The 19,028-nt window shown below is 46.4% G+C and overlaps 2 protein-coding genes and 1 long non-coding RNA gene across 3 annotated transcripts in view; 2 read left to right on the top strand and 1 right to left on the bottom strand.

The window, feature by feature from the left end:
- Positions 1-19,028, bottom strand: part of LOC306813262 — a 96,658-nt gene that overhangs the window by 33,471 nt on the left and 44,159 nt on the right. The window lies entirely within an intron of this gene.
- On the top strand, positions 811-1,295 carry MRPL34 (mitochondrial ribosomal protein L34; the record flags this gene model as incomplete). The annotated part of the gene is made up of 2 exons (XM_079328426.1): positions 811-948; positions 1,040-1,295. The coding sequence occupies exons 1-2, from the start codon at positions 872-874 to the stop codon at positions 1,293-1,295; spliced, it is 333 nt and encodes a 110-aa protein (XP_079184552.1). The 5' UTR covers positions 811-871.
- Positions 1,792-9,696, top strand: DDA1 (DET1 and DDB1 associated 1). Its single transcript, XM_079328693.1, has 5 exons — positions 1,792-1,908; positions 3,207-3,287; positions 5,420-5,471; positions 6,731-6,792; positions 9,342-9,696. The coding sequence occupies exons 1-5, from the start codon at positions 1,807-1,809 to the stop codon at positions 9,450-9,452; spliced, it is 408 nt and encodes a 135-aa protein (XP_079184819.1). The 5' UTR covers positions 1,792-1,806; the 3' UTR covers positions 9,453-9,696.

Genomic DNA, 19,028 nt, shown 5'->3' with positions numbered 1-19,028 from the left:
CAGGGATGGGGACAGGGACAGGAGGGACACAGGGACAGCAGAGAACAGGGACAGGGACAGGGAGGGACAGGAGGGGACAGGGACAGTGACAGCTCCACGAGGGACACGGGGACAGCAGAGGACAGGAATGGGACAGTGCCAGCTTCAGGAGGGACATGGGGACAGGAGAGGACAAGGACGGGGACATGATGGGATCAAGGATAGGATAGGGACAGGGACAGGGACAGGGATGAGGACAGGAGGGGACAGGGACAGAGGTGGCATTTGGGATGGGGTGGTGGCAGTGTGCTGCTTGTGCGGTGGCAGTGCCATGAACGTGACAGTGCCACAAACCTGTCACAGGTGACAGTGCCATGAGCGACACAAAAACCAAGAGGGAAAACACCCGGAGCTCTTCCTGATTTTGGGATGGGACTGGGATTGATCCAAAAATGGGATCCTGGAATTGTTGGCCTTGGAAGGACCTGAAATCCCATCCAGTCCCGTCTTGGACCTTCCACCATCACAGGTGGCTTTGGACGCTCCCAGGGATCCAGGAGCAGCCACAGCTCCTCTGGGGATTCCTCTGGGAATTTCCATTCCCTCCCCACCCTCCCAACCAGCAATTCCTTCCCAAATCCCACCCAAATCTCCATTTTCCATTCTCTGTCTCCTGGAATCCCATCCCGTATCCCAAGTCCCTCTCCAGCCCTCTGGGAGTTGCTTTGAGACCTGTCGCGACAGCCTTGGGGACAGGCGACAACCCCCGAGGCGACAAGGCCGCGGTGGGACCGTTGCCATGGTAACTCCGCCATGACACCCGCAGGGACTACAACTCCCATCAGCCCTTGCGGCGCAGCGCCAGCTGTGATTGGCTGAGAGGACGGGACCAATGAGAAGCCGCGTTGTTGGCGGGCGGAACAAAATGGCGGCGCTGAGCCGGTTGTGGGAACGAGTCGGGGGCCGCAGGTACCGTGAGGGGAAATTCCAACCTTAAAATTCCCATTTTATCCTTTATTTCCTTCTCCTCACTCCTTATTCTGCTTGAATTTCTCCCAAGCTTTTCCCTGCTGCAAAATTTACCCTTCCCGCCACTCCCAAACGCTCCGGAGCCTCTTCCCAAGCCTTCCAACCTCATCCCGGTTCCGGCGTGGAATTTCCAACAAATCCGCGGGAGAACCCGAGGGAACGAATACCAACCTAACAACTGGAAGCGGAAAAAGACTCACGGCTGGATCAAACGGATCCGAACCGCGGGCGGGATCGCGGTGATCCTGCGGCGAATGTTGAAGGGCAGGAAATCCCTGAGCCACTGAGGGGATTCTGCGGGAATTGTTCAATTAGTCTCGTTTTTGGTTGTTTTTTTTTTTTTTTTTCCCATTCCCCGTGTGTTTATCTGTTGTTTTGTTTCGTTTATAAACGTGGGAATGTGGATTGCGGTTCAAGCGCAGCGTGTCGATTGGAATTTCCTGCGTTAATTAGGATGGGGGTTTTAATGAGGGGGGGAATGGGGCGTGGAAGATTTTTGGAATTTAGGGGTGGGATTCAGGTTGGCGCTTTCGGTGCTCCGTCCACTGTGATCCTGATTCCAGCAGCAGGGGGTAAAGGGAAGGAAATTCTTCTTTTTCTTGCTAATGAGCGATTGTTTAATAAGCCGCCCGTTAATTAAGGAGGAGACGCGCCAACCAAACTACAATTCCCAGCATGCTTTGCGCCGCGCTCCATCCGGGTCCTTCTGCTCTGCACCCGCCCCGCCCTTCCGCGATCCACTTCCTGCCTCAACCCAACCTTATCGTCGATGATTGACAAGCGTTTCCTCCAATAGAAATGCAGCGTTTCGCTGCGCCGACCAATCAGCGCGCAGCGGGCGGGCGGCCATGGCAGTGGGCGGGCCGGGGCGGCTCCTCCCGGCTGGCGGCGGCGAAGATGGTACGTGAGACCCCGGCCGCAATGGCGGCCCCGGGCCGGCCTTAGAGACCCGGCAGCGGCTTCCGGGCCCCGCCGCAGCGGCTGCGGCTTTGCCGGTACCGCAGGGGCGGAACCGCGGCCGCCTCCGGTCTGGAAGGGCCGCGCCCGCCGCGGTCTGGGTGGGGGTGGCGGGGTTGAGGGGGTGGGGGGGTGTGAGGGGTTCCCGCCCTCAGGGCTGGGGGTGCTGAGGGTGAGGGCGAACCTCGGGGGGATTTGGGGTGTTCGGAGGATTTGGGGGTGCGAGGGTAACGCAGGGCAGGGGGGGTTGCGTGGATTTGAGGATTTTGGGGGGTCCGGGGGTGCCGCGGGCTCGGGAGCGCCCCAGGATGGGAGGGGGGCAGCCTGAGGGGGGCTGAACCATTGGATTTGGGGGGAGACACCCTAAAATGGGTCTGAACCAGTTGTTTTATGGGGGGGGTTTAGGGGGGCACCCAAAGGTGGGGCTGAACCATTGGATTTGGGGGGAGACACCCTAAAGTTGGGCTGAACCATTTGTTTTATGTGGGGGTTTTAGGGGGGCACCCTAAGGTGGGGCTGAACCATTTGATTGGGGGGGAGACATCCTAAAATTGGGCTGAACCATTTGTTTTATGTGGGGGGGGGTTTAGGGGGTCACCCTAAGGTGGGGCTGAACCATTTGTTTTGGGTGGGGGGCACACTAAAATGGGACTGAACCATTTGTTTGGGGGGGCACCCAAAAGTTGGGCTGAACCATTTGTTTTGGGTGGGGGGCACCCTAAAATCGGACTGAACCATTTACTTTATTGGGGGGGTTTTAGGGGGGCACCCAAAGGTGGGACTGAACCATTTGTTTGGGGGGAGACACCCTAAAATGGGACTGAACCATTTGTTTTATGGGGGAGGGTTTAGGGGTGCTGGGTCTTCCCCCTTGGAATATTTATGGGGGGGGATTTGGAATATTTTGGGATCTTTTTGGGGTTTGGGGGCTTCCCCACCTTCAATTTTGGGGTGGTTTGAGCAGCTCCTCCAGCCTCAGGTTTTTTTGGAAATTAAGGAATTGGGAATTCCATCCTCAGGATGATCCCTTGGGAATTTTTCCATGGGTTTGGATTAGGAACATTCCCTGGGAATTGCAGCTTTGGGATCACCCTGGGAAAAGAAAACTTGGAATATTCTGGGAATTTTCTGCTCAATCCCTGAAATCTGGGGGTGGACACAAATCCTTGGGATCTGCCAGCATTCCCTGGGCTGTGCCTGCTCCTTTCCTGAGGGATTTTTTGGGAATTCTGGCTCTGCAGGCAGATTTCCTGAAGGGGCTCCCCGTGTACAACAAGAGCAATTTCAGCAGATTCCATGCGGATTCCGTCTGCAAGGCTTCTGTGAGTGCCCTGATCCCAGAGCTCCTGAACCCCAGAGTTCCCAAATCCAGGAATTCCACATCCTGGAATTCCCAAATCCAGGAATTCCACATCCTGGAATTCCCAAATCCTGGAATTCCCCATCCTGGAATTCCGAAATCCTGACATTCCTCATCCTGGAATTCCCAAATCCAGGAATTCCACATCCTGGAATTCTCAAATCCAGGAATTCCACATCCTGGAATTCCCAAATCCTGACATTCCCCATCCTGGAATTCCCAAATCCTGACATTCCCCATCCTGGAATTCCCAAATCCTGACATTCCCCATCCTGGAGTTCCCAAATCCTGACATTCCTCATCCTGGAATTCCCAACTCCTGGAATTCCCAACTCCTGGAATTCCCAACTCCTGGAATTCCCAACTCCTGGAATTCCCAACTCCTGGAATTCCCAACTCCTGGAATTCCCAACTCCTGGAATTCCCAACTCCTGACATTCCCAACTCCTGACATTCCCCATCCTGGAATTCCCAAATCCAGGAATTCCCCATCCTGGAATTCCCAAATCCTGGAATTTCTCATCCTGGAATTCCCAAATCCTGACATTCCCAAATCCTGACATTCCCCATCCTGGAATTCCCAAATCCTGACATTCCCCATCCTGGAGTTCCCAAATCCTGACATTCCCAAATCCTGACATTCCCCATCCTGGAATTCTCAAATCCAGGAATTCCTCATCCTGGAATTCCCAAATCCTGACATTCCCCATCCTGGAGTTCCCAAATCCTGACATTCCTCATCCTGGAATTCCCAAATCCTGACATTCCTCATCCTGGAATTCCCAAATCCTGACATTCCCCATCCTGGAATTCCCAAATCCTGACATTCCTCATCCTGGAATTCCCAACTCCTGGAATTCCCCATCCTGGAGTTCCCAAATCCTGACATTCCCCATCCTGGAGTTCCCAAATCCTGGAATTCCCAACTCCTGGAATTCCCAACTCCTGACATTCCTCATCCTGGAATTCCCAAATCCAGGAATTCCCCATCCTGGAATTCCCAAATCCTGACATTCCCCATCCTGGAATTCCCAAATCCTGACATTCCTCATCCTGGAATTCCCAAATCCTGACATTCCCCATCCTGGAATTCCCAAATCCTGACATTCCCCATCCTGGAATTCCCAAATCCTGGAATTCCCCATCCTGGAATTCCCAAATCCTGCCATTCTCCATCCTGGAATTCCCAAATCCTGGAGTTCCCAAATCCAGGAATTCCCAAATCCTGACATTTCCCCAAATCCTGACATTTCCCCAAATCCTGACATTTCCCCAAATCCTGACATTCCCCATCCTGGAATTCCCAAATCCTGGAATTCCCCATCCTGGAGTTCCCAAATCCTGACATTCCCAAATCCTGGAATTCCCAAATCCTGACATTCCCAAATCCTGACATTCCTCATCCCGTCATTCTCAGATCTTGGAGTTCCCACATCCCACCATTCCCAATCCCACCATTCCCAATCCCACCATTCCCAATCCCACCATTCCCAATCCCACCATTCCCAATCCCACCATTCCCAATCCCTCCATTCCCAATCCCACCATTCCCAATCCCACCATTCCCAATCCCTCCATTCCCAATCCCACCATTCCCAATCCCACCATTCCCAATCCCACCATTCCCAATCCCTCCATTCCCAATCCCACCATTCCAAATCCCAGCATTCCCAATCCCACCATTCCCAATCCCAGCATTCCCAATCCCAGCATTCCCAATCCCACCATTCCCAATCCCACCATTCCCAATCCCACCATTCCCAATCCCACCATTCCCACATCCCATAATTCCCAATCCCACCATTCCCACATCCCACCATTCCCAATCCCACCATTCCCAAACCCTCATTCCCACATCCCATAATTCTCAATCCCACCATTCCCAATCCCACCATTCCCAATCCCACCATTCCCAATCCCACCATTCCCAATCCCACCATTCCCAATCCCACCATTCCCAATCCCACCATTCCCACATCCCATAATTCCCAATCCCACCATTCCCACATCCCATAATTCCCAAACCCTCATTCCCACATCCCATAATTCCCAAACCCTCATTCCCACATCCCATAATTCCCGTTCCCGTTCCAGAACCGCCGTCCCTCGGTGTATTTGCCCACCAGAGAATTCCCCTCGGAACAGAGTGAGTATTCCTGGCAAAATCTGCAAACTCCCACTGCCCCTGCTTTATCCCCAATATTCCCCTTGGAATCCCCAATATTTCCCCTTTTAATTCCCAATATTCCCCTTGGAACTCCCACTATTCCCCCTTTTAATTATCAATATTCCCCTTTTAATTCCCAATATTCCCCTTTTAATTCCCAATATTCCCCTTTTAATTCCCAATATTCCCCTTTTAATTTCCAATATTCCCCTTGGAATTCCCACTATTCCCCTTTTAATTCCCAATATTCCCCTTTTAATTCCCACTATTCCCCTTTTAATTCCCAATATTCCCCCTTGGAATTCCCAATATTCCCCCTTGGAATTCCCAATATTCCCCTTTTAATTCCCAATATTCCCCTTTTAATTCCCAATATTCCCCCTTTTAATTCCCAATATTCCCCCTTTTAATTATCAATATTCCTCCTTATAATTCCCAGTATTCCTCTTTTTAATTTTTAATTCCCAATTTTCCTTTTATTGATTCCCATCTTTCCCTTTATTTGTTCCCAATATTCTCCTCATTTATTCCCAAAATTCCCTTTATTTTTTCCCAATTTCCCCATTTATTTTTCCCAATTTCCCCTTTATTCCCAATTTTCCCTCTATTTATTCCCAGATTCTTCTCTATTAATTCCCAATTTTCCCCTTATTAATTCCCAATTTTCCCCTTATTAATTCCCAATTTCCCCCTTATTAATTCCCAATTTCCCCCTTATTAATTCCCAATTTCCCCCTTATTAATTCCCAATTTTCCCCTTATTAATTCCCAATTTCCCCCTTATTAATTCCCATTTCCCCCTTATTAATTCCCAATTTCCCCCTTATTAATTCCCAATTTCCCCCTTATTAATTCCCAATTTCCCCCTTATTAATTCCCAATTTCCCCCTTATTAATTCCCAATTTCCCCCTTATTAATTCCCAATTTCCCCCTTATTAATTCCCAATTTCCCCCCTTATTAATTCCCAATTTCCCCCTTATTAATTCCCAATTTCCCCCTTATTAATTCCCAATTTCCCCCTTATTAATTCCCAATTTCCCCCTTATTAATTCCCAATTTCCCCCTTGTCCATTCCAATTTTTCCCTCTATTTATTCCCAATTTCCCCTTCATTTATCCCCAAATTTCCCTTTATTTATTCCCATTTTTTCCCTTCTTTATTCCCAATTTTCCCTCCCTTCTCCCTCATCCCAATTCCCCCAAAAACCTGGAATTTTTTTCCTGGAATTTTCCCCAGTTATCGTGACAGAGAAGACAAACATCCTCCTGCGCTACCTCCACCAGCAGTGGGACAAAAAGGTGAAATTTGGGATCCAAATTCCTGGGAAAAACTGGGAATTTGGGATTGATTAATTGCAGTAATCAATGATTGATCAATCAGTTGATGATTGAGTTGGGAATTCCAGCTGGGAAAGGCTGGAGTGGTTCTGGAAATGAGGGGAGTTGGGATTTGGAATTTGGGATTTTGGGAATGATGGGATTTGGGGATTTTGGGAATGATGGGATTTGGAATTTGGGGATTTTGGGAATGATGGGATTTGGAATTTGGGGATTTTGGGAATGATGGGATTTGGAATTTGGGATTTTGGGAATGATGGGGTTTGGAATTTGGGGATTTTGGGAATGATGGGATTTGGGGATTTTGGGAATGATGGGATTTGGGATTTTGGGAATGATGGGATTTGGAATTTGGGATTTTGGGAATGATGGGATTTGGGGATTTTGGGAATGATGGGATTTGGAATTTGGGATTTTGGGAATGATGGGATTTGGGATTTTGGGAATGATGGGATTTGGAATTTGGGATTTTGGGAGTGATGGGATTTGGAATTTGGGATTTTGGGAATGATGGGATTTGGGGATTTTGGGAATGATGGGATTTGGGGATTTTGGGATTTTGGGAATGATGGGATTTGGAATTTGGGGATTTTGGGAATGATGGGATTTGGAATTTGGGATTTTGGGAGTGATGGGATTTGGAATTTGGGATTTTGGGAATGATGGGATTTGGGGATTTTGGGAATGATGGGATTTGGAATTTGGGATTTTGGGAATGATGGGATTTGGGATTTTGGGAATGATGGGATTTGGAATTTGGGATTTTGGGAGTGATGGGATTTGGAATTTGGGATTTTGGGAATGATGGAATTTGGGGATTTTGGGAATGATGGGATTTGGAATTTTGGGATTTTGGGAATGATGGGATTTGGAATTTGGGGATTTTGGGAATGATGGGATTTGGAATTTGGGGATTTTGGGAATGATGGGATTTGGAATTTTGGGAATGTTGGGATTTGGGAATGTTGGGATTGGGAATGTTGGGATTGGGAATGTTGGGTTTTGGGAATGTTGGGATTTGGGAATGTTGGGATTTGGGAATGTTGGGATTTGGGAATGTTGGATTTGGGAATGTTGGGATTTGGGAATGTTGAGTTTTGGGAATGTTGGGATTTGGGAATGTTGGGATTTGGGAATGTTGGGATTGGGAATGTTGAGTTTTGGCAATGTTGGGATTGGGAATGTTGAGTTTTGGGAATGTTGAGTTTTGGGAATGTTGGGATTGGGAATGTTGGGAATGTTGGATTTGGGAACGTTGGATTTGGGAACGTTGGGATTTGGGAACGTTGGGATTTGGGAACGTTGGGATTTGGGAACGTTGGGATTTGGGAACGTTGGGATTTGGGAACGTTGGGATTTGGGAACGTTGGGATTTGGGAACGTTGGGATTTGGGAACGTTGGGATTGGGAATGTTGGGATTGGGAATGTTGAGTTTTGGGAATGTTGGGATTTGGGAATGTTGGGATTTGGGAATGTTGGGATTGGGAATGTTGAGTTTTGGCAATGTTGGGATTGGGAATGTTGAGTTTTGGGAATGTTGAGTTTTGGGAATGTTGGGATTGGGAATGTTGGGAATGTTGGATTTGGGAACGTTGGGATTGGGAATGTTGGATTTGGGAACGTTGGGATTTGGGAACGTTGGGATTTGGGAACGTTGGGATTTGGGAACGTTGGGATTTGGGAACGTTGGGATTTGGGAACGTTGGGATTGGGAATGTTGGGATTGGGAATGTTGAGTTTTGGGAATGTTGGGATTGGGAATGTTGGGAATGTTGGGATTTGGGAATGTTGGGATTTGGGAACGTTGGGATTGGGAATGTTGGATTTGGGAACGTTGGGATTTGGGAATGTTGGGATTGGGAACGTTGGGATTTGGGAATGTTGGGATTTGGGAACGTTGGGATTTGGGAACGTTGGGATTTGGGAACGTTGGGATTTGGGAACGTTGGGATTTGGGAACGTTGGGATTTGGGAACGTTGGGAATTGGGACGTTGGGATTTGGGAACGTTGGGATTTGGGAACGTTGGGATTTGGGAACGTTGGGATTTGGGAACGTTGGGATTTGGGAACGTTGGGATTTGGGAACGTTGGGATTTGGGAACGTTGGGATTTGGGAACGTTGGGATTTGGGAACGTTGGGATTGGGAATGTTGGATTTGGGAATGTTGAGGTGTGGGAACACTGAGATTTGGGAATCCCAAAACATGGGAACACTGGGAATCCCCATCCTTGCATTCCCTCTGGGATGATTCCCTTTGATTCCTCTGGAATTCCCTCTGGGATGATTTTCTCTGAAATTCTCTCTGATTGAATCCCCTCTGGGATAATCCCTCTGGAATCCCCCCTGTGTTAACCCTTTCCCTGCCATTCCCCTCTGTGTTAACCCTTTCCCTGCCATTCCCAGACTGGAATCCCCCCTGTGTTAACCCTTTCCCTGCCAATCCCCCCTGTGTTAACCCTTTCCCTGCCATTTCCCCCCTGTGTTAACCCTTTCCCTGCCATTCCCAGAATGCAGCCAAGAAACGGGAGCAGGAGCAGGGGGAGCTGGAGGGGGAGAACTCGGCACCACCACGGAAAATCGCCCGGACCGGCAGCCAGGACATGACCGAGGACACTTAAACCCCCAAAATTTGGCAATTGGGGAGTTCCCAAAACTCCTCCCACCTCTTTTTTCACCTCCCCCCTCCCCCCACTGTGATTCCCACCCCGCTGGGAATTCCCAGGATCTGCCCTATTTATTTGGGATTTGCCTCTTTGCCCGGCTTTGTATTTATGGGGTTTTTATGGGGGAGGGGATTGGTCGTCCTTAAAGCTCCTGATTCCCAAAATTCCCTTTTTGCCCCCTGAGATTCCTGGAAATTCTGTGGTTTCTCCACAATTTATTCCCTTTTTTTCTTTCCCTGGGAATTCTGTGGTATCCAGAATTTTTTATTCCCAAATATTCCCATTTTTGTTTCCTGGAAATTCTGTGGTATCCCAGAATTTATTCCCAAAATTCCCTTTTCTTTTGCCCCCTGAGATTCCTGGAAATTCTGTGATTTCTCCACAATTTATTCCCTTTTTTTCTTTCCTCGAGATTCCTGGGAATTCTGTGGTATCCAGAATTTTTTATTCCCAAATATTCCCATTTTTGTTTCCTGGAAATTCTGTGGTATCCTAAAATTTTTTATTCCCAAATATTCCCATTTTTGTTTCCTGGAAATTCTGTGGTATCCCAAAATTTTTTATTCCCAAAATTCCCATTTTTCCAGAGATTCCTGCCTTCTATTCCCTGTGATTTCTCACAATTTTTTAATTCCCAAAATTCCCTTTTCTCCCTGGAATTTCCTCTTGAGCTCTCCCACAACTCATTCCCAAAAATCCACTTTTTTTTTGGAGATTCCTTGGAATTTACTCCTTGAAATTTTTTGGGATTTATTCCCTTCCCAAAATCCCCCTTTTTTTTTTTTTTTTTTTTTCTGGGATTCCTTAAATCTACTTCCAAAATTCCAGGATAACCCTTTTTTTTTTTTTTCCCCAAAATTCCATTTTTTTTAGGATTATTTCCATCTTCTCCCTGTAATATCCCAAAATTCCACTTTTTCTTCAATCCCTTTTCCCCACAATTCCCCAAATCCTTTCCTTATAAAATTCCAGGAATTTTTTTTTTTTTTTTTTAATTTTTTTAATTTCCCTTCACAATATTCCCAGGAATATTTTTGGAATGTGAGGCCTTTCCCATTTTTCCTGAAAAAAAATAAAAATTAAAATAATTCCCAACCCCTCCCCTTGCTCCAATCATGGCTGGAGCCAAATCTTGGGAATTTGGATCCTGGGATTTTTTTTTGGATTTGTAGATTTTTTTTTTATTTTTTCTTTCCTTCACCAATCTCTGGAAAATTCAGAATTTTCCATCCTTCAATCCCCAAATTTTTATTTTTTTTTTATCCTGGGGAATCATCAGGAAAATCATCGAGGAATTTGGAATTCTGAAGGAAACAACTTCAACCATGGATTTGGGAAAATCTTGGATTTGAGAATATTTTAGGATGGAAATTTGGATGAAATTTTAGGATGGAAATTTAAGATGCAATTCCAAGAATTTGAGATGAAATTTAACAATTCAAGACGGAAAAAAAAAAAAAAAATCCAGGATGGAATTTTGGAGAATTTTCAGCAATTCCAAGTTGAACCAACATTCCCAAAAATCCTCAGGATTGGAGACAACACCCACTTTTCCAAGACAATCCAAAAATTTGGGATTCATGGACAAATTTTGGGAAAAAAAAATCCAAGAAAAGGACGAGACGATCCCAAAAAAGAAAGAAAAATCTCGGAATTCATTTGCTGTCAAATCCCAACTGGGATTTTTTTTTTTTTTTTTCCAGGAGATTCCCAAAAAAAAAAAACCCCAAAATTCCCAACTCTGACTCTTGGAAGATTCTTCCCCCACCCATTTTTCCCCCCCCAAAAAAATTTGGGAATTCCGAGCTGGGAACGTCCAAAATTCCGCCGGAGTCGGGAACGGAACCGTCGGAATTCCTGAAATTTGGGACTGGAATTCAATCCAGAACTTTGGCTCTGCCTCAAGTTTTCCCAATTTTTTTTTTTTTTGTTTTTTGTTTATTTTATTTTATTTTTTTTTAATTATAGAAGCAACTTTGGAATTCCTGGAATGGGTTGGGGGAGGGGGGGGTGGGGTGGGAAAATCGGAATTCCAGGATTTTTTTTTGTTGTTGTTTTTCCTTTTTTTTTTTTCTTTTTTGTTTGTTTGTTTTTTTTTTTTTTTTTTTATTTTGGGATGTGATTTCCAGTTGGAAAACTCTGGGCTCGGGAATGTTGTTCCATTAAAGTTTTGGCACTTCCTGGGGCAATTCCCAAATTTTCTTCCCCAAAAAAGGGGGGAGGGGAGGGGGGGGGGGGATGGGAAGGGTTGGGATTGTCAGAGTGTCCCTGGATTTGGGATTCTTGGATTTATTTGGGATTCCTGGATTTGGGATCTTTGGATTTATTTGGGATTCTTGGATTTGGGATTCTTGGATTTGGGATCTTTGGATTTATTTGGGATTCTTGGATTTGGGATCTTTGGGTTGGTTTGGGATCCCTGGATTTGGGATTCTTGGATTTGGGATCCTTGAATTTATTTGGGATTCCCGGATTTGGGATCTTTGGATTTATTTGGGATTCTTGGATTTATTTGGGATTCTTGGATTTATTTGGGATCCTTGGATTGGTTTGGGATTGCTGGATTTGAGATTCCTGGATTTGGGATCCTTGAATTTATTTGGGATCCCTGGATTTGGGATTCTTGGATTTGGGATCCTTGAATTTATTTGGGATTCCTGGATTTGGGATCCTTGAATTTATTTGGGATCCCTGGATTTGGGATTCTTGGATTTGGGATCTTTGGATTTATTTGGGATTCTTGGATTTGGGATCTTTGGGTTGGTTTGGGATCCCTGGATTTGGGATTCTTGGATTTGGGATCCTTGAATTTATTTGGGATCATTGGATTGATTTGGGATCATTGGATTGATTTGGGATCTTTGGATTTGGGATCCCTGGATTTGGGATTCTTGGATTTGGGATCCTTGAATTTATTTGGGATCATTGAATTTATTTGGGATCATTGGATTGATTTGGGATCTTTGGATTTGGGATTCTTGGATTTGGGATCTTTGGATTTATTTGGGATTCCTGGTTTTGGGATTCTTTGATTTGGGATCCCTGGGTTGGTCTGGGATCCCTGGCCTTGGGGTCCCTGGATTTATTTGGGATCCTTGGATTTATTTGGGATCCCTGGAATTTGGATTCCTGGATTTGGGTTTCTTGGATTTGGGATCCCTGGATTGATTTGGGATCCCTGGGTTTGGGATCTTTGGATTTATTTGGGATTTGGGATTGTCATCAATGGCTTTATTTGGGATCCCTGAATTGATTTGGGATCCTTGGATTTAGGATTCTTGGATTTGGGATCCTTGGATTGATTTGGGATTCCTGGTTTTGGGATTCTTTGATTTGGGATCCTTGGATTTATTTGGGATTTCTGGATTTGGGATTGTCATCCCTGGATTGATTTGGGATTCTTGGATTTGGGATCCCTGGATTTGAAATCCTTGGATTTGGGATTGATTTGGGATCCTTGGATTGATTTGGGATCCCTGGATTTATTTGAGATTCCTGGATTTGGGATCCCTGGGTTTGGAATCCCTGGATTTATTTGGGATCTTTGGATTTGGGATCCCTGGATTGGTTTGGGATCCCTGGATTGGTTTGGGATCCCTGGATTGGTTTGGAATTCTTGGATTTATTTGGGATCCTTGGATTTATTTGGGATTCCTGGTTTTGGGATTCTTGGATTTGGGATTCTTGGATTTATTTGGGATCCTTGGATTTATTTGAGATCCTTGGATTTGGGATCTTTGCATTTGGGATTGTCATCCATGGGTTTATTTGGGATCCCTGAGTTGGTTTGGGATCTTTGGATTTATTTGGGATCCCTAGAATTGGGATTCCTGGATTTTGGATCTTTGGATTTATTTGGGATTTGGGATTGTCATCCATGGGTTTATTTGGGATCCTTGGATTTGGGATTCTTGCATTTGGGATCCCTGGATTGATTTGGGATTGTTGGATTGGTTTGGGATCCCTGGATTTATTTGGGATTCCTGGTTTTGGGATTCTTGGTTTTGGGGTCTTTGGATTTATTTGAGATCCTTGGATTTGGGATTGATTTGGGATCCTTGGATTGGTTTGGGATCCTTGGATTTGGGATTCCTGGATTTGGGAACCTTGGATTTATTTGGGATCCCTGGATTTGGAATTGGCACCCATGGATTGATTTGGGATTTCTAAATTTGGGATCCTTGGACTGGGGATTCTCCTTCCATCCCTGGATTGATTTGGGATCCTTAGATTTGGGATTCCTGGATTTTGGGATTCTTGAATTTGGGATCCCTTGGTTTGGAATCCATGGATTTATTTGGGATCATTGGATTCATTTGGAATCCTTGGATTTGGGATTTGTGGATTTGGGATCCCTGTATTTGGGATTCCTGGTTTTGGGATCTTTGGATTAATTTGGGATTCTTGGATTTGGGATTTGTGGATTTGGGATCCCTGGATTTGGGATTCCTGGTTTTGGGATCTTTGGATTAATTTGGGATTCTTGGATTTGGGATCCTTGGATTAATTTGGGATTCTTGGATTTGGGATTTGTGGATTTGGGATCCCTGGATTTGGGATTCCTGGTTTTGGGATCTTTGGATTGGATTTGGGATTCTTGGATTTGGGATCTTTGGATTAATTTGGGATCCCTGGATTTGGGATTTGTGGATTTGGGATCCCTGGGTTTGGAATTCCCACACTGTGACCTTGAATTTCCACCCAAAATCCTGAATTGCAGAGCTGGAAAATTCTGGAATTCCTGCAAAAATCCCATAAAGGTTTCTCAAAATCCCATCAATATCCCAAAAATCCATTGGATTATTTTTATTTTTATTTTGGGAGATTTCTTGTTCAAAACCCTTCAAATTCCTCCCAAAATCTTGAATTATGAAGATAAAAAAACCCCTGGAATTCCCCCAAATCCTGCAAAAATCCCGAATTTCCATCAGAATCATTTTTCCAGGATTTTTTTTCCCAACAATTCCACATTTTTATAAATAACAATTTGATGGAATTTCCATGATTTAATCAGTTTTTCCCATCCTTTCCTCACTCCTGGGAATATTTCAATCCCGTTTTCCAGAGTTTGGCAACACTCCAATCCCAGTGCCTAATTAGAATATTCCGATATGCAAATGAGATGCAAATGAGCTGTCGAAATAAATTTCTTTTTTATTGCGGATTTTACAAAAATAAATTAAAAACAAATAAATTAAATCCCTCCCCCTCCCCTCCCCTTTTCCTTCCTTTCTTGGAATTCCCACAGAATTCCCATTCCAAGGAAAAAAAAAAAGAAAAAATAAAAACCATTCCCAAGTTTTTCCCTCCTCCGAAATTCCAGGGATTTTTTTTTTATTGTTGTTGGGATTTTTTTTTTTTTTTTTTTTATTTCCCAAATTTGGGGCTTTTTCCTTTTGAGAATTCTGGGAATTTTCTGCTCTGGAGGGAAATGGGATCGAAGCCATTCCAGGGTTTTTTGGGGATGGGGAGAATGGGAAAATCCTGTGGGATGAAGGAGGGAATTCTCAATTTTCCCAAAATTCCCAATTTTTCCAAGTTTCCTTTTCCCAAAATTCCCAATTTTCCAAGTTTTCTTTTCCAAGAATTCCGAATTTTTCTAAGTTTTCTTTTCCCAGAATTCCGAATTTTTCTAAGTTTTCTTTTCCCAGAATTCCCAATTTTTCTTTTCCCAGAATTCCCAATTTTTCCAGAATTCCCAATTTTCCTTTCCCCAGAATTCAAAATTTCCCAAATTTCCTTTTCCCAGAATTCCCAATTTTCCAAATTTTCTTTTCCCAGAATTCCCAATTTTTCTTTTCCAGAATTCCCCATTTTCCCAATTCTCAGATTTCCCTTCCCAAATCTCAATTCCCAATTCCCAAATTTCTTCTCACATTCCCAAATCCCCAATTCCTAAATCTCCATCCCCAATTCCCAAATGACCTTTCCCAAATTTCCATCCCTAAATCCCAAATTTCCCTTCCCAAATCTCCAATTCCCAATTCCAAATTTCCCTTCCCAATCCCAAATTTCCCTTCCCAAATTTCCATTCTTAATTCCCAAATCTCCATCCCCAATTCCCAAATTTCCCTTCCCAAATTTCCATTCTTAATTCCCAAATCTCCATCCCCAAATCCCAAATTTCCCTTCCCAAATTTCCATTCTTAATTCCCAAATCTCCATCCCCAAATCCCAAATTTCCCTTCCCATATCTCCATTCTTAATTCCCAAATTTCCATTCCCAATTCCCAAATTTCCATTCTTAATTCCCAAATCTCCATCCCCAATTCCCAAATTTCCCTTCCCAAATTTCCATTCTTAATTCCCAAATCTCCATCCCCAAATCCCAAATTTCCCTTCCCAAATTTCCATTCTTAATTCCCAAATCTCCATCCCCAAATCCCAAATTTCCCTTCCCAAATTTTTATTCTTAATTCCCAAATTTCCATTCCCAATTCCCGAATTTCCATTCTTAATTCCCAAATTTCCATTCCCAAATCCCAAATTTCCCTTCCCAAGTTTTTATTCTTAATTCCCAAATCTCCATCCCCAAATCCCAAATTTCCCTTCCCAAATTTCCATTCTTAATTCCCAAATCTCCACCCCCAAATCCCAAATTTCCCTTCCCAAATTTTTATTCTTAATTCCCAAATTTCCATTCCCAATTCCCAAATTTCCCTTCCCAAATTTCCATTCTTAATTCCCAAATCTCCACCCCCAAATCCCAAATTTCCATCCCCCAATTCCCACATTCCCAAATTTCCCTCCCCGTTCCCATTTGGATTTTTCCCTTGGGAATTCCGACCTTTCCCTCCCTTTTTTCTCTGAAAAATGGCTTCGATTTGGGGAACAAAAAAAATAAAAAAATCCCAATCCCAAAATCCCAAAGATTCTTCAAAATCCCATCAAAAGAGGAGGGAGAAAAAAAATCCCAAAAAAATTCCAACCTGACTTTTGGGAAAAATTGAACAGGAGGGAATCCCCTCCCCTCCCCCCTCTCCTTTTCCCAGTTTTTCCCTCTTTTCCCAGATTTTTTTCCCTTTTTTGGGAATGGATGTCCCCAAGTGCCACCAACCCCGCGAAAGCGAAGCAGGGAAAGGAGGGAGCGCAATTCCCGGCTGGAAAAAAAATAAATCCCAAAAAATAAAAAATCCAGGGAATTCCAAGGAATTCCAGGAATTCCGGGAATTCCTTCCCGCGGCAGCAGCGAAGCGACTCCCACCCCCTCCCCCATTGTCCCTCCCCTTATTGCGACAGAATTCCCGGGAATTTCCCCCCGCTGGGATTTGGGATTTTTTTGGGGGAATGGGGAGAAGCGGCACCAGCGGCGGAATTTGGGATTATTTGGGATTATTTGGGATTTTAGTGCAAGAAACGCTGCCCCATGCACGGCATTCCCGGCTGGCAAATTCCTTGGGAAGGATTGTCCGGGATTTGAAATTTGAAATTTGGGATTTTTTTTAGGATTTAGGAACGGGGGTTTTGAGGCACGGCTGAATCGGGTCCGTCCCGGGAATTTTCCGGGAATTTTCCGGGAATTTTCCAGGATGTGGATGCGAGCGCTCCCGGAGGATCCAAAGGCGTTTCTGGGATAAACCGGGAGTGTGGAAAAGTTTGGGATCCTCCAAAAAAAACCGGGATAACTCTTCCCGGTGAACACGGAAACCGGGATGTTCCAGCCAGACCGGGAGCACGGAAAAATTTTGGGATGTTCCGAAAAAAACCGGGATTACTCCTCGCTGTGAGCACGGAAACCGGGATGATCCAAAAAAACCGGGATAAATCCTCCCGGTGAGCCTGGAAAGTTTTGGGATGCTCCGGTACCGGGATTTTTCCGGGATAACTCACTCCGTGTCTCCAGGACCGGGATTTTTCCAGGATCCGGGATTTTTCCGGGATAACTCTCCCCGTGCTCCCGGTACCGGGATTTTTCCAGGATAATTCGTTTCATGCTCCCGGTACCGAGATTTTTTCCAGGAAAACTCTCCGTTTCCCCGGTACCGAGATTTTCCCGGGTTAACTCGCTCCGTTTCCCCGGTACCGAGATTTTCCAGGATAATTCGTTCCGTGCCCCCGGTACCGGAATTTTCTCGGAAAACTCTCGTCGTGCTCCCGGTACCGGGATTTTCCCAGGATAACTCTCTCCGTTTCCCCAGTACCGGGATTTTTTCCAGGATAACTCTCCGTTTCCCCGGTACCGGGATTTTCCCGGGATAACTCTCCGTTTCCCCGGTACCGGGATTTTCCCGGGATAACTCTCTCCGTTTCCCCGGTACCGGGATTTTCCCAGGATAACTCTCCGTTTCCCCGGTACCGGGATTTTTCCAGGATAATTCGTTTCATGCTCCCGGTACCGGGATTTTTTCCAGGAAAACTCTCCGTTTCCCCGGTACCGGGATTTTCCCGGGATAACTCTCCCCGGTACCGGGATTTTTCCAGGATAACTATCTCCGTTCCCCCGGTACCGGGATTTTCCCGGGATAACTCTCTCCGTTTCCCCGGTACCGGGATTTTCCCGGGATAACTCTCTCCGTTTTCCCGGTACCGGGATTTTCCCGGGATAACTCTCCGTTTTCCCGGTACCGGGATTTTTCCAGGATAACTCTCCGTTTCCCCGGTACCGGGATTTTCCCGGGATAACTCTCTCCCTTTCCCCGGTACCGGGATTTTTCCAGGATAACTCTCTCCGTTTCCCCGGTACCGGGATTTTCCCGGGATAATTCGTTTCATGCTCCCGGTACCGAGATTTTCCCAGGATAACTCTCTCCGTTTCCCCGGTACCGGGATTTTCCCGGGATAACTCTCCGTTTCCCCGGTACCGGGATTTTCCCGGGATAACTCTCCGTTTCCCCGGTACCGGGATTTTTCCAGGATAACTCTCCGTTTCCCCGGTACCGGAGGCTCTCAGGTCTCCCCCGCTTTCCCCCCGCCGGTCCCGGGGCGGTGTCGGCGGCGGCTCCGCGCGGAAGAACCGGGAGGGACAAAGAACCGGGGCCCGGGGGGACACGGGGGGACACATCCCGGGGGACACGGGGGGACACAGCACAGGGAACCGGAGCGGAGCGCGGCGCTGGCGGCCACCGGGCCCGGGCTGGCCCCGCGGGCGAGCGGCGGCGAGAGGCTCCCGACGGCCACGGCGGCGCGCAGCAGCGAGCGAGCGGCTCCCGGAGCCACCGGAGCCACCGGAGCCCCGCTCACAACCGGGTATCTCCGCCCTCCTCCTCCTCCGCCCGGTTCTCCGCTTCCCCGTGCCCTCGGAACCGCCGGAACCCCGGGATCCCCGGTCAGAACCGGGCACCGCCGCTCTGCTCCTCCTCCGCCCGGTTCTCCGGTTCCCCGTGCCCTCGGAACCGCCGGAACCCCGGGAAGAACCGGGCACCGCCGCTCTGCTCCTCCTCCGCCCGGTTCTTCGGTTCCCCGTGCCCCTGGATCCTCCAGAATCCCGGTCAGAACCGGGCATCGCCACTCTCCCGGTTCTTCCCGAACTCTCGGAACCACCGGAGCCCCGGTTGGAACCGGGTACCGCCGCTTTCCCCTTCCCGGTTCTTC

Source organism: Erithacus rubecula (genome assembly GCF_903797595.1).
Source record: "Erithacus rubecula genome assembly, chromosome: 28".
Lineage (NCBI taxonomy): Eukaryota > Metazoa > Chordata > Aves > Passeriformes > Muscicapidae > Erithacus > Erithacus rubecula.
Note: the sequence above shows the minus strand (reverse complement) of the source record. Positions and strands in the feature narration are given on the sequence as shown.